The sequence below is a fragment of the Trichosurus vulpecula genome, chromosome 8 (assembly GCF_011100635.1).
Source record: "Trichosurus vulpecula isolate mTriVul1 chromosome 8, mTriVul1.pri, whole genome shotgun sequence".
Lineage (NCBI taxonomy): Eukaryota > Metazoa > Chordata > Mammalia > Diprotodontia > Phalangeridae > Trichosurus > Trichosurus vulpecula.
In genome coordinates, this window is record NC_050580.1 from 24,869,673 (window position 1) to 24,885,965 (window position 16,293).

General features: G+C 42.8%; 1 protein-coding gene across 4 annotated transcripts in view; it reads left to right on the forward strand.

Moving 5' to 3' along the window:
* ARID5B (AT-rich interaction domain 5B) overlaps nt 1-16,293 on the forward strand; it is a 205,859-nt gene that overhangs the window by 154,477 nt on the left and 35,089 nt on the right. For 3 of the 4 annotated variants that reach the window (XM_036735070.1, XM_036735069.1, XM_036735072.1), the window contains 3 exons: nt 3,546-3,658; nt 13,725-13,929; nt 15,904-15,956. In XM_036735070.1, the coding sequence (XP_036590965.1) occupies nt 3,546-3,658; nt 13,725-13,929; nt 15,904-15,956 (371 nt within the window). The remainder of the gene's footprint in view (nt 1-3,545; nt 3,659-13,724; nt 13,930-15,903; nt 15,957-16,293) is intronic. The other variant, XM_036735071.1, reaches the window with a different exon arrangement.

Genomic DNA, 16,293 nt, shown 5'->3' on the forward strand with positions numbered 1-16,293 from the left:
ACATCTTTTTATCAAAAGGTGGTGTCCTCAGATCTCAAAGCAAGCCCTGAAGTCAGAGTGGTCTCTAGCTCAGTGCCATTCAAGGTAGTATTTTGGCAAAAGGATAAGCCGGACATTCAGAAATTCATTCAGTGTAGCCCCAGGCTTGAGATGACCCTTCAGATAGCCCCTGGTGAACAGAGCCTTGAACAGCCACCACACTGGACTTTCTTTGAACATCTGGCCAGCAACCGAGAGCAGTTGGACTACTACGGTCTCTCAGAGGCCACTGGCTCCAACCCATACCTGGGCTGATGACCCTTTATAACATCTCCAGTCAGTAGTCACTCAGACTCTACTTGAAAACCTCCTGTGATGGGGAGCTCACTACCTACTGAGGAAGTTCATTCTAATTTTAGAAAGTTTTCCCCAAAGTCTGGGTTTCTATAGCTTCTCCCCTAACTTGATCTTCTGGGGCCCAGCAGTTCTAAGTCACATGATACACCTTCCAGTATCAACCCTCATATCCCTTTCCATTATCCCAAATTTAACACATACCTGACTGATTCATTTTCTTCTGTTCTTTCGACTATATATAGGCAACAGGTGGGTTGGGCCTGGGAGGGGGTAGGACCCTGTGTGGTCACGTTGGCAGTCACAGCCAGCAAAGAGAAGGAAAAAGGCTGGGACACCAGCTTGGCCATCATGCCATAGTAAACCGAAATGGTGCCGCTTGTTAAAGGATCAGTTGTTAAATGTCTGGCATTTATATAGCACTTCTAAGGTTTTCAAAGGACGTTATAAATGTTATCTCATTTTATCCATACAATATGGGAGTTAGGTGATGTTGCTGGCTCCCCCCCAGAGAGACACGGGTTAAATGACTTATCCAGGGTCCACACCCAGAAATCACCTGAGGGCATGCCTTGAGTCCAGCCCATTATTCTAGCCTCTGTAGTCCCTAACTTCCTAAAGACTTCAAGTTTTTTTCTCGACTCTTTTGTCCCACTTAAAAGTTAATTCTTTTGTTTGTTATTTGTTTGAATCCTTGGAATTGGATGCAGACTCCTACTTTGTTGTTGAGTCTGTAACTTCCTGTGCTGCTCAAGGAATGTAAAAAGTGGCTTATACTCCTGGGGACTTCTGACCCGTCTTGCCCTCTCTCAGTGGACCCTGCCTGGAAGGCAGGAACGGGGTATTTGTTAGAACTGTAGAAGAGCTAAGGACAGGAGATAATGCGGGCTTTGGGGCAGTGGCATCTTGTTTTGGTTTGGTTTGGTTTGTAGTGGGGCCCAGGCCAAGTTTTCCATTGCATTCGGCTTTGACTTTATTTTGGTTCCTGACACCGGAGTGTGCCGAGTACGTCACAGGCATTACAGCTTTAGCTCTCCAGCCACTTCTCGGGAACACTTGTGTTCCTCTACGGTGTCGCCTACACCAGATACGAAGCTCCTTGGCTCGAGGCTCCTCCGGGTGTCACATTCATGGAACGTGGCATGGAGTCCTAGATGGGCTTGGTGCAAGAGGTCAGAGTCAACAAAACAAAACAATTAGGATGAAATCACCAGCCCCATTAAGAAGGTGGAGAGCGAGCGCGGAGCGGCCTGGCTGCCAGTCTGGCAACGCCAGGGGCTCATCCCACACTCCCACACTCCCACACTCGGGGCTAGTCACGGCTCTGTGTTTACATGAGTAATGGAACCGCGGGGGGAGGGCAGTTGGAAGCAGAGAGCAGAGACTCGGAAGGCTCATTTGGAGGAAGGCTCGTCCAGGGATGTAGTAGTGGGCAGTCACATGCTGCGTGCGGCTGGCATTCATGAGCACAGATAGAAATCAGGCCGATGCTTGTCGATTGGAATGGGTAAATCAATGCTTTCTCTTTGCTTCATTCTGGGGCATGTTTTCTTCTGATCGTAAATCCAGGCGAGGCTTCGGAAAGAATTTCAAGTTTTGGGGGGCGGGGGAAGGAGGAACCGGGGGACTAGTGAACAACGACAAACCCCAGCGACCTCCCCCTTTATCATCATCATTAGTATTATTATCCCTAGAGTTAAGGCAGCTTTCCCCACAAACTGGAAAAATCAAATTAGTAACCTTAGTTGTATTTGCCAAGTGCTTAGGAGGTGAGATGCCCTAAAACCCACTGGTTAACTGTGTGGCAAAAAGTTAGATTACCAGCAGCTAGGAAACACTGGAGGGAGAGGTTTGTGGGGTTCGCCTAATCCTCCCTTGAAGGAAGGCATCGCGTGGCTGCCTAGAGAAACCAGTTGGTTTGTAGCGTGCTCACTAGTACTCCAGTACTCCGTGTCTCTTAAGTGAGCCTGGTGCTGCTTAACGCTGGGAGTTCAATGTAGAAGCTTATGCCGGACAGTGGTGATGCTAAATCAACATCTGCCTTCTCTTCCTCCCTTTATGTGGGTCTTAAAAGGAATTAAGTTTGACATCGGGGCTGAAATACGACTTTGATTTGCATTCTGGGTACGGCCCTTTTCCAAAAGCCTCAGAAGAGCTGAACTAGCCTCAGCATGAGCTTGGGGTGGGGGGGGTGGGGGAAGTGGGGGAGGGTGCTTTAAATAAACCTCAGGATTTCCATGAAACTGGTCCTGAAGAGATTCAGAAATGCTGGTTTATATGCCTCTGCTAAATGTGTTAAAGGTGTTGGTTGTTCTGACCGCAGATTGGTAAAATGCATTCAAATACTCCTCAGGCTCTTTTAGTGAATTTCTTTTACATATATTTTTGTGTATACATCTGTATGTTTGTGTATATATAAGTATATGTATATGTGTGTATATGTGTATGTATGTATAAGAATGTGTGTATATATATGTATTTGTGTATGTGTGTATGTGTGTGTGCATATGTAGCTGTATTGTGCACATGTATGCGTATGCATATATGTGTGTCGGTGTATGTATGTGTGTCCACATGTGTGTGCATATGCACGCACATGTGTGCTGGTTTGTACATCATGTGTATATACATGCATATATGTGTATATTTAGATACAGTTTATATATCTATAGCTTTATCTATTACGTATAATTATTTTGTTTTGTATGTATTTATTTACTTTGCTGCTTGAGAGACTGTGGCTACTTTGAGAAACTTTCTAAGGCAGATGTTTTCAAAGGCTCACGTTGCCATGACCTCACAAATAGGCTGCTTGATCACTTAGGTTTCTGAGATCCAGAACGGAGTATGTTACAGCCTGGTTCAGAGATGATTTCCAACCCTGGATGTTTCTACGAAGATATCTTTTCCATCTGCAGGGAAATGCATTTTCTTTCTGTCAGCGTCCTTTAGAGACAAAGGGCTTGCTTTTATATTAATTAGATATGTTAAAGTATAATAGATTAGTCTTGGGAAATGGGGTACTGTGGTTTATAGTCTATGCCAATGCAGCCCATCAGAGTGAGTGACTCCTAATGAGAGGTGGCTGGGTACAGATGTGTACATTTCTATGAACAGTTACAGGGGATTGATTTTGAGCCTGGCTTGGTTGTTTAAGAAAACAAACCCATGTAAATGAAAATGACTATAAATTGTTCTCCATTTCTTTTCAGCGCCAAATCTTAAAGGAAGGCCACGCAAAAAGAAACCGTGCCCTCAGAGAAGAGATTCGGTAAATGGAGTTAAGGATTCCAGCAGTAATTCAGATGGCAAAAGCATTGCCAAGGTACAGTCATTCATTCAGAGCTATTCATTTTACTAATCTTTCTGTTTCTCTTTTTAAAAATCTTTCCATCTTATTTCTTGCTGCAGTTTTCCATTCAGAATCTGACTTTTGGCATCCTAAGCCTTTGAAGTGTGTCAGGGCGGGGAGTGATGGTGGAGTGGGGAGGAGGGGACAGAGAGGGAGAGGGAGAGGGAGGGGGGAGGGAGAGAGAGAGAGAGAGAGAGATTGAAACTTGACATTCTGATTAGTCAACAGAAAGGCTTCCCACCTCTAGCTTTGGCTGTTGGGTAAAGGGACTGTGATTAGCAGCCACGTCATCAAGGCTGAGATTTCACAGTTGGGGACACAATGACATGGTTTACTCTTGCCATGTCAAAAATAAACCAGCTGAGCCATTCTTACCCCAACCCCCACCCTTCACTCTTAAATATCTTTCAGAGATTAACAGAGGATGAAATTAGAAGTATCTAAATATAGAGATTGTAATTGTGTTTCCCCCCAGGTCACCCCCAGATTACACTAGAGCCATATTAAGGGTCTGACTAGGAGCAAGGAACATGAAATGAAAGCCAAAATCCCCAGCTTGTTCCTTGGGCACAAATTACATAGAACCTTGAAAAGAGATGTTTGCAGTGTTTTATTCTCACTTGACGTGAAGGGTAAAGGGGTCATTTCGTATTTATTTGTTCACTTGCCTCTTCAGGTCTTGCTGGCTTGGGTCAGATTTCTATAGCTCGGTTTACCAAGTATTTCTTCCAGGTTATTTGGACTGGGTGACATTTTATGCCAAAGACAATTATGCTTCTTTCCCTTAAAAACAAAACCAGCCATCTTAATCAACTCTGTAAGACTAGAATTAAGAGCCGGATTTCAGCAAACTATATTTCTAGAGCTAAATTCTGAATCCCTGAAGCTTCCAGCGGGAACCTGGGCAGGCTCTGATGTGGGGAAATAGGAGCTTGGCCCCTGTGACCCGCCCCCGTGGGTGACCCTCCCCTCCCAGAATTTTTAATCATAGTCCATGATTATATAGCATGTTAGGACTTACAAAGTGCTTCCTTCACAACCCAAATAATCAATATTGTTTCAGTCTGGCATGACTGTCTCACCAGAAAGCCCAAAGGAATTCAGTGGCGTGTAGGTATATAGGTCGGTGGAGAGAGAGAGACAGACAGACACACAGAGAGAGATTTACATACCAGGAATTCTGCTAAGTGTTGAGAATCCAAATACAAGCAAAAAAAAAAAATTCAATACTTGCCCTCAAGAAGCTTACTTAATGGGGGAAGATAATACATAAAAGGAAAGTTGGGGTAAGAAGAGGCGATAAAGTGGAAAAGCCTCGAAAATCTGGAATGGAGCCAGGAGAATAGTGAGCATGGATGCCTTGGACTCTTCTTGACCAATCAGAAGGGACCACAGGGACAGAGGCATTTCTGGGGATCTCAGAGATTATCTGGCCCAATCCTTTCATTTTAACAAATGAAGAGACTGAGAGAGGAAATGCCTTGCCCCAAATCCCATGAATGGTCCATGAAAGAGCCAGGATTTGAATCCCTGTCCTGAATCTGTGATCCATGTTTTTTCTACAGCGCCATACTGACTGGTCTTTTGTGGTTGTCCATCCTAAGCGTCCTGAGACTTTCCCAAAGGGGCTGAGTGGAAATAGGGGGTCTATTTTATTCTTGGTCAAGAGCAAATCAAATGTCTTCTCCTTATGTTATGATTGATGACAAAATTGGGAAAGGTATTTCTGAATGAGTTGGATACCTTTGTCTTTGCCTCCATGCAGCTCAATCTTAACACTTTCCTTCTTAGGGGATCAAATGGGGTTCATAAGCGAATGAGCATAAGGTTATTGAGAGAGCAGGCTGGTTACCTGTGATGTGGTTTGCAGGCTCTGACAAGATACTACCAAGTGGGGCCAGGCAGTTTCAGGACACGAGCACCCAGCGAGGCCTGGCACTGCCAATTCCGTGTTTTGGCAGCCTGCCCCCATACCTTTGGTGTGACATCACAGGTATAAGGCAGCATGTTTTGTACGTGAGCACAGCAGGTACTCCTTCTGATGTCACTTATAGTCACTACCAAAATATGCTGCCTGAAAGTCTTGCAAAACCATGAAAATTGGCAGCTCCCTTCCGTGTCTCATTCCTAGCAAGCCAACCTGTTCCCCCTGTGCCTAGGAAAGTGTCAAGTGGGTACAGGTTTGGGGGGAGGAGAGAGGGAGTGCAAGGTTCTGCTTGTAGGACTACTCCCCTATTACTGCCTCTCAGAAGCACATCAGTTTACCAACCTGTCCTGGCAGTCGGGTCATCTGGGATTCCAATAGACTTGCTTGGATTTTGAATGTGGGCTTTTTCCTCACGTAAAGATCTGTGTTAACTCATTGGGGCCAAGTATCTAGTCTCCCGAACTGTGAGATTTAAAGACCCAGCCTCTGTTTCAAGGGCTGCTTGCTTAGGAAGTACTGACAGTTGAATGTAATAAATAATAATTCAAATTTATGTATAGTGCTCAAAGCTTGCAAAGTATTTTTATATGCATTCTCTCATTTGATCCTCATTGCGGTAGATAGTCTCATTAGCCCCACGTCACAACTTAGAAATCACGTGACTCACTCACGGTCACACATTCAAGGAGTGTCAGAGGCAGGATTTGAAACCAAATCTCTCCTGACTTGAGGTGCCAGACTATCCACCATTCCCTGGTGGAACCCATTCACTAGATATCTGTTCTGTGCCGGGCACTGGAGATACAGACACAAAAAAGAAACTGTCCCTGCCCTCAGGGAGCTTACGTAACTCCCATTCTGTCACAGTTAATGATTTACGGAGGACTTTCCTGACAATAATCCGGCAGAAAAGAAGTTAAATGATTTTCTTATGATCACGCAACTAGGGAGGAGCAAAGATGGGTGGTGCAGAAAGGATAGAGTGCCGGGTCTAGAGTCAAGAATTCAAATCCACCATCAGACACTTAGTAGTTGTGTGACCTTAGGCAAGTCACTTAACTGTAGGAATCATGTCAGTATTTATTAGGTACCTAGTATGTGCCAGGTACTGCGCTAAGTGCCAGAAATACAAAAAGAAGCAAAAGATAGGCCCTGCCCTCCCAGAGCTTATAATCAAATGGGAGAGAAGCTGGCAAACAAATATACACAAACAAGCTCTATGGGATAAATAGGAGATAATTAACAGATGGAAAACACTGATATTAAGAAGGTTTCCTGTAGAAGGTGGGATTTTAGCTGTGACTCAAAGAAAGCTGGGGAGATTGGTAGTCAGCAAAGCAGGTGGAGCATTCCAGGCAGGAGAGACAATGCTCAGAGTGGGGAGGAAGGAAGGTATAAGAACACTAGAAAGGTAGGGAGGCAGGTGAGGAAGGGCTTTGAATGCCAAACAGTATTTTGTATTAGCTCCTGGAGGAGCCGCTGGAGTTTATTGAGTGGAGGGGGACATCTTGGGACCCACATTTGAGGAGGTCCAGCCTGTGTCTCCTGTCTCCAAATCCAGGGATGACCTGACTGGAAGGATTTGGGGTAGAAGTGCTTCACTCTGACTCATGGCCAGAAGCTATGTCAGTGGCTCTTTTTTAAAAGCAGGCCTGTACGGAAGGAGAGGCTGCCCACAGAATGGAAGGATTTCCCTGGAGGAGTTTGTTTCCACCACCACCTTGGACTTTTTTCTTCAAGTCTTTGTACAGGTTTCTTTTAATCAGAGAACATCAGGGTTGGGAAAGACCTTAAGGATCACCTAGGTCTAACTCCACATTTTACAGATGAGGAGAAACGATAGGACTTGCCTGTATTCTCCAAGCTGGTGATTGCCCAGGGCTGGTTTCTGACGCTCAGTCCGTTGCTTCCTGTTAGGGAGCCACTCATTTGGGCCGCCAGCTTTTACTGTCCTTTGGGCCTCCCGAGGCCTTGTCCAGACTTCAGTCTTGAATTAAACTCAGGATTCTTGGTTTTCTGAATCAACATGATCCAGTCCAACTATGACTGTCTTGCAGCAGACTTTGTGTGACAATCCAGATGTGTTCTAGGTCTTGAATTAAAGGGAATTCTGGGTGTGGGAGGGAGACAAATCTCCTCTCACGTGGAGAGGCATCTTCCAATGACTTGAAGTCAATCAAGTGTACATTCATAGATGTCCTAAAAAAGGGTCTGAAAGGGGAAAATCGTAATCCAAGTAAAGGTTTTGGAATCAAACCACATGATGAGAGTTCAAATCTTGGCTGTTCTGTTTAGTCACATTTGTGGCCTCAGGAACCACAAGACTTACAAGCTGTGAAAAAACACCCAGACTCCGTTTCAAGGGCTGCATTACAGTTGAAATGTAATAATAATAGCTAAAATGGTTTCTTAAGGATTCATTATGTGTCAGGCACTGGGCCGAGTGCTGGAGATACAAAGAAGGCAAAATAAATCCCTGCCCTCAAGGAGCTTATTCCAGTGAGAGAGATGGCAAACGACTATGTACAAACAAGCTATATCAATGAGAGATAATCCCAGAGAAAGGCTCTAACGGACCTGTTATTTCTCTTGGGGGCGCCATAGTGCACATAGCACTGGGCCTCGAGTCAAGAAGATTACTTTTCCTGAGTTCAAATCTGGCCCCAGACACGTATTAGCTGTGTGACCCTGGGCAAGTCACTTAACCCTGTCTGCCTCAGTTTCCCCCTCTGTAAAATGAGCTGGAGAAGGAAATGGCAAACCATTCTAGTATCTTTACCAAGAAAACCCCAAATGGGGTCATGAAGAGGCGGACAAGACTGAAAAATGACAATTAGACCTTGTTTGGAAAGGAGGCGAATGAACCAGCTGATCTCTGTGTTCTAGCCTGTGATCTGTGAGCCCTGGTGCTGGTTTTTCACTTGCCTTCTAATGGGAAGATCACAGTATCCCAGGCTTCATAGACACTCCATCCCTTCCTTCCATGCTTGTTTTGATGTCAGACGTATTCAATACAGTTTGGCCACCAAGAAGGTTTGCTCTCTGAGTCACCAGGTATGCTCTATTTGTGGTAGCAAAGAACAAGCTTCTCATTTAAAAGCCATCATCAGAAGGTAGAAGCTATTTGAGGGTAGTAGGAGGGAGGTGTCTAATACCAGTATTTAGGAAAACTGCCTCTTCCAGTCCATTATGGCCATCATAGCCACACCTTAAAAATAATGAAGGGAAAAAAAGCCATTTGTCTCAAGGCCAATATAGGAAAGCACAGGAAGAAAGTTGGTTCTGTCCCTAACCAGAAAAAATCACAGAATGAGTTCATTTGTGGTGTGGAGAGGTGATACGCCTGTTATTTCATTGGGACGAAGAAATTCCTTCTACCAGAGCAGGCTGACATCTTTGCAACCTTTGGTCTTAGAGAGTTAGTTGCTTAGAATGCTGAAAGTCTGTGATTTGCCCAGGGTCACACATATATGGGTCAGATATAGGACGAAGGGTAACTATGTACCAGCTAAGCTAGTGAATCTTAAAGTATAATCTTAAAAATCTCAAAGTATAATCTTAAGACCCTCAGTAGGGGAGATCCTAGAGACCTTCAGGGGATCCATGAGGTCAGAACTATTTTCTTAATATACTGAGACATTTTAATTTTTTATAGGATAAATAGACTTAGATATGACAGCATAAATAGAACTTCTTTGTGGGATAATTTTTAATTAATTAATAATTATTTTTTATTTTATATTTTATATATATATTATATAGTATACATTATTTTATATATTATTATATAATTAGTAATAATTAATTAATTTGAAAAGTATCCAAGGAGTCCTGAGTCCAAAAAGTTTGGTAGCCACTGCTCTAATGCCTGCTCTCACTTGTTTGTGATAAAGCAGGAAATTTTATTCAAGTGGAACTTTCAATGGCTCCTTAATACTTCTGGTATTAAAAAACATATTCCTCAGCTTGCCATTTAAGGCCTGTGAGTCTGGTTCTAATCTTTTCCAGATAGATTTTACTTTATCTTTCATGCAGTCTACATTGTGTCCTAATGGGATGGCTGGAACTTGTCATTCTGTCACCAGATTCTATATCAATTTCTACATCTGTAGCTGACCTGCCCTCCCTCCTCAGCTATACCTGTCAGAATCTCCACTTTCCTTTAAGATTGGGTTTAGGTGAAACCCGCTTTGTGAAGCCTGAAGCTTATCCCTCCCTGGTTTTGTTTGATTCCTCCCTACTTAGACTACCTTGTGTTTTGTTGGTCTTCTTGCCTGCTGTATTCCCTGAGGAAAATGTGGGCTCCTTGGGCAGGGTTGGGGCTGTTTGTTTTTTGTCTCTGTATTCCTAGTTTTTTGCACAGTGCTGTGCATGGAGGGAGTACCTAATAAATAAAGTTAGAAAAGAATGAAGTTAGAAAAGAAATCAGTGTTTTCCCATTGCCATGGATGGGGCTAATCAAGAGTATCACTTTTGAGAAGACTATAAAGTGGAATTAATGCTTAAAGGAGTTAACACCAAGCTGACTCAGGGGTCATCACCAGAACCCCAAGCATATTTGAGGTGCTATGGTCTTGACTTATTGCCCCCTTTGTGCTCTGCATTTGAGAGCTTTTTCAGCCTAAGTGGAGAGCTAAGCTGTTAGCCGATGATGTTTGATCAGGTCACATGAATGGATTGAGGATCTCCATCCATATGAGTAGGTCCTTCACTGGTGGGGATTATGACCCCTGTATACTTTGTCACTCTAGATGCTTCTGGTCCATATATTCTTGTACGTGCTTCAGAGAAGCCCTACGGAGAGAGAGGAGCCATAAATGGAAGGCCAGAATGAGAATAAGGAAGACCTGGGTTCAAACCCTACCTGTCTTCTTCACTAACTGTGTGGCAATGTCACATAACATCTGTGAGGGTCAATTAATACAATATCTATAAAGTACTGCAGAAATACTTTCTATCATTGTTGTGATTGTTATCTGTAAAATGAGAGGACTAGACTAGATGGGCCAGCCCGAAATCTATAATCAAAATCAAAAAGCACCAGTTAAGTGCCTGTTGTATGCCAGACACTGTGCCAGGCAATAAAGAGACTCCAAGACAAAAAAAAAAAAACGGGCTTGCCCTCGGGGAGTTTACATTCTATCTAAGAAAGCACATGCCCTTGAAGTAGATACAAAGTATGTACAGTGTTGCTTAATACAGGGCTCCAAAATCAAGGTTAGAGAGCCCAAATGACCCTTTTACTCCACACTGAAGGTTTTTGCCCGATTTATCCAGATGATTATTTTCTCTCTCCATGAACATCATCTGCCATTGATTCAGCTGCTGTACTATTCTCAAGAAGAATTGCTATCCTTTTATATTAGGAAAGTAACCCAAGATTTGTGATTTTTTTTTTATTTCTCTTGTATATACATCACCATTTTAAACTACAGGCTCTCCTATTGGCTTGAATTTAATGAAAACATCTCTCCAAATTGCAAGTTTTGACTACCAACTTAATATTTTGAAAAATCACTCCCAGGCTGGCGCGTGATGTCGATTATAGAGTAGAGTGATTTTATGATTTAAATAAAGCCTTTAAAATTACAGATTTCATCAGAGGTTCATACCCAGCCCTAGTTACAGCGATGGGAAATGGTGGCGAGGTAAAGTTTCATGCGGCATAGTCTCTGTATAATGTTACAAGGAATGAAAGTTTAGAAAGAATGCAAGTGATAGATTTCCTTTGAAAAAAACAGTTTAATCCCATTACCACAGCCTCTTAAAAAATTAAAACGTGACCTAAAAGCCCGGCTCAATAAGTTGTAGTATGGGAAGTATTATTTTTCCAGTACCAGGCTAAAGATATTAAACTTGCACAGTTACTCTGGGGAATAAGTGATGAAGAAAACTCTTACAGGGGATATGTTTCCATTTAATAAATAATCATTTTTTTTAACATCCTTCATACTTAGAATGGCGAAATCAATCCAGAACCGGAGATGAAACATGTAGAAGAAAATGTGGGATATTTTTATTCATAACATTTCTCCATCACTCGCTTCCAGTCCTCTTTCTGTATTAGATCTGGGGCCATAGACAGTATGAGAATATTGGAATACAGAAATTCCTCCCAGACTCACATGGGCTGAAAATCTGACCTCTTGTACTTCCTCTTTTACAATTAAAATAGCCCAGCAGCCTAATGTTGTATTGAACAGTCTGTCATCAAAGGCAGTGAGGATAGAATATTAGGTCAGCTTCACACAATGCTAAACTCTGGATTCTCCTATAATGTTGCAGGGCGGGGGGAAATCTGGCCAGTGTGCAAAGCTTCCCCCCCCCCACTTCTGCCACCACCCCCAATTTACAGAGCTTTTCATGAATTTTTTTTTTAGGAGCTTGGGTGACCTAGAGTCTCTTTTATGGAAGTTAACATCCCTCATTGTGCCCTCAGAGCTTAGTGGAAAGCAGAAGCAGTCATAAAAATATATTACCTTTCTTTACTTGCTGAGAGGGCAATCCAGGTCTCACATTTGGGGACTGACCATGAGATACTTGGTTTACCCCCATATGGTGACCAGCCTAGTTTTTCTCTCTTTAGGATCATAGAATTGGAGGTGGAAGGGACAATGGAGGCTATGTTGTCCAAACCTTTTAGTTTATAGATGCAGAACTGAGGCCTGGACAAGTCAAATGACTTGGCCAGACATACACATTTGGTAAGAAGCAGAGCCAGGATTTGAACCCAGATCTTCTGACTCCAGTTTTCTCTCCATTGTACTACACAGATTCTAAAGACTGTTGGGCATAGAGTATGGAGAGTTGTTTTCAAGTCTCTGTGTACCACTTATTAGATCAGATTTATTGAACAAGGCCCTTAATTTCTAGAGGCCCCAGTTTCTTTATATTTAAAATAAGAAGGTTGGACTAAGCTATCTCTAAGTCAGCTTTCAGTAGTCTAGGAGATAGAGATAGACAGATGGATCTATAGTCCTGGATGTCTTCCTATAAAAAGATTCATGGAGCTTGAGGGACCTGGGAGATCACATGGTCCAAGCCTCTCATCTTATAGTTTGGGAGACAGACAGCTGGACCTGGACGGGACGGGTTGAAATCCCACCCATGATGCTTACTATCTGTCAAGTCTTAGTTAAGGCCCTTGGCTTTCTTTGGCATCATCTGTGAAATGAGACAGTGGCAAGAGGGCCTCTGATACCCAGCTATATAATTCTGATTCTGTGCATGATCTTAGATCAGTTCCCTCGGCTGAAGAATAGAGAGGTTAGAATGAATAGAAGTTCTTTTATTTTTTTGAATAGAAGTTCTTAATTTGTGTGTGTGTGTGTGTGTGTGTGTGTGTGTGTGTGTGTGTGTGTGTGTATCCTGGACCCCTTTGGTAGTCCATCAAAGCCTAGGAACCTATTCTCAGGTTAATGGTTTGTTGACAACATTCGTAATTGAAAGAAATGCTCAATTTTAGTTAAGAGTTAGTGGAAAATAAAGATTTTTCTCCTTATACAAGTTCACACATCCCTTGAAATCTGTCCATAGACCCTTGACCTCAGGTTAAGAATTATTAGACTAGATGGATCCTAATGTCCCTACTACCTTCAGATCTGTAATCCCATGGGCCTCAAACCCATCAATGCTATTAGCAGAAATGTCTGTTTCTATTGGTATCTTGACGTGAGTTGCTGAAGAGGACATCACAGACATGAGTTTTCTGGAGAAGTGGTGTGGGGGGCGGGGGGAGTCAGTCACCGAAATGGGGGCTGTTGGTTGGGAAGGATGAGTTGCCCAGTAGCATGAGGGATAGAGCTGCTTTGAAAAATGAAAGAAACAGCATCTGGCACCTGGAGAACTTTCCCAGCAGATGGCAATGATGTTTTAGGTTGATATTCCCATAAAAAGAAAGAAACGAAAAGTACTTAAACCATTGAAAACATTTCCCATGTAGAGATGGCTCCTAGAGCTGGATGTGTTCCCTGTTTGGATGGTTAACTGGCCTCCAATGGAATGTGATTGGTTCCCCCTTCCTGCCCTGGGAATGTTCGGGCTCCAGCATGATTTTGAATAAGCTCTCCAGGCCTGTGCTAGGTTTGATGTGGTGTGTTTTCCTCTTTCCAGGTGAAATGTGAGGCCAGATCAACCTTGGCCAAGCCCAAGAATAACCACAGCAGCTGTAAAAAAGGTTCCAGTGAAGAGAAGTCAAAGGTTGCCATTGGGGAGGAATGCCGGGCAGAGGAGCAGGCCTTCCTAGTGGCCCTTTACAAGTACATGAAAGAAAGGAAGACGCCAATAGAACGCATTCCCTATTTAGGCTTTAAGCAGAGTAAGTACGATTTTTTACCTCTTTTTTTTCTTACTGCATTACAGAACTGTTCAGATTTCTTGTGAATTTTTAAAAAAAAAGTGCTTCCCAGAGATTAGGCTAAAGGCCTAATTTGGGGCTGACGCTGTCCGTTTATACTGGACCCTGCCCCGTGTCACCCAGCCAGGCATTCCTCGGCCTCTTCTCTCTCAAGCACTCCTTCCGGGCCAGTTGCAAAGAGATATTTATAGGCTTCAATCCACTGATTATGACTGGAAATAGACATGTTGAAAGTTTCTCATTTTCTGTTTTGTCAAACCATAGTGTCTGTAAGGCCTTTCTCCTGAGATAATAAGATGACGTAGCTTTATCATGCACAGATGTTGCCTGTGAAAAGACAGATATTAAGCCAGGGCATTGAAAGATGGTCAGAATAGCCACAAAGAAAGAGGAGACATGTTTTCCCAGCAAACTCCCCTCTCCCCCCATTTGTTGGGTGATAATGAGTAAATAGCCGGCTTCAAAAGAAATAAGGAGACAGTGCAGAACAGAGGCCCTATTTCCAATGACTTTATCGTTAACATTTTAAGTGTCAAAGCTTATTTGCAAATCATAGCTGAGTGGAATTCCACCGAGGAGGAGAGCATGTATCTCCCAAGTTCACCACTGTGTGTAAAAATGTCTCAGCTGCCCACAGATTCGGTGGTACACAAAAGAGAGAGCTCCCCGCCTTGAAATATCCCTTCTCTAAACATATCTTCCTAGATTAAAACCATGTGTCATTTTGATGAAGAATGTCAAACCTGTGTGTTTTACATAACAATTTACATACCTAATAGCAATTGGCACTGATTGCAACCCAACTCTCGCAGCCATTATAAACTTATATAACGACGAATGATTACAATGTTTGTCTGAAAACTGGTTTCTGAAAATAGAAGTGAAATTAATGTACTATGAACAGCTTTGCTGCATAATGCATTGACTCAGATTAAATCAAGGCCTAAGCAAAGCCCTTGAGTGCTCTGAAAAAAGTACAAGGTTCAATGAGGCTTTGAGAACGTGATGTGTCAAAGAGCCTTGTTTTATTTTTATTGTAGTCCTTATTTCTACTGCCAAAGAATTACTCGAAATTCAGATTTGGGGGAGGAAGGGGGGCCTAAACTACCCAGGCCATGGTGGTCCCTGTTCCATGATAATCCACTCAGACAGACACAGTTGTTAGCTGTTCGCTGGAGTTGCTGAGCATCATGGACATGGGCTAACACCGCAGAGAGAAGCCTGTAAAAAAAAGCAATATCCAGCACACAGATGGCCAGAGGCTGAGCGAGTACACACAGCATGCTCACCTCGGAATTCCTCTGAGAATGAAGGAAGGCCTTCTGCCCCTCTGATAGATCTGCCGCATGGCTGCTGATTCTGGTTGGAAATATCGGTGCTCTAGTCATTGAGAGTCCCAAGCGTGTCTGGAATACAGGATGGCCCTTTAACATGGTGTTGCCATCCGTTATTCTATTATGAAAGCAATAATATATGAAAATAGCTGTTATCTATTGATTATGGTGGTTCTTCTCCGAGAGAGTCATAATATATTACTCTTTAATCGATGGCTTCTTCACAGAAGCTCGGTGAGTAACTCCACTTTTAAGATCACACACTTTTCCCAAGGACAATTGAGCAATAGGATTCTGCTGTCAGACTGATGGAAACAGCGCTCAAATTGTCCTTTTCCTGATCCTAAAAGTAGAACCATTTCCGTAACTGTGTATTAATGTTCCTTAAGATACGTTGTAAATCATCCCATATCCTGTTGTTGAATGAATGAATGCCCTTTGGCAAACTGTTTCCCAAATAAGTTTCTCTCTCTCTCTCTGGGGTGGATTAGTATGCCTATTTCTCCTTCTCAGTTTATTTCTTTTTTTTAATGTTTAATTGAAATTTCTCGGAAGTACATTAATGCCATGCTTATCTAAATACTTATTATCCCTCTAACAGTAAACCTTTGGACTATGTTTCAAGCTGCTCAAAACCTGGGAGGATATGAAACAGTAAGTGTTTAAATGACTTCGGTGAAATAATTGTGCAATCTCACTTTCCCTTCTTGGACCAAAATGGGAAAGAAGCAAAAGCCGGCAACCATAGACTGGCTTTTCAAATAGCTCTACCCTTTGGGGGTTTCTCAGGCCACTCTTGGAAACGGTCCCAAAGAGTCCCAGGTTTGGCAAAATTGTAAACTTGTCGTAAAAAAAACGACAAGTGGAAAACATATGGAACTCTTCCTTGTCTAGGAAATCAGTTGGGTCTGTGATTTTTCCCCATGTTGAGAAAGGCTTATTATTGTACAAGAGGCCAAGATAGAATAAAAGAAATTCCACTTGGCAACAT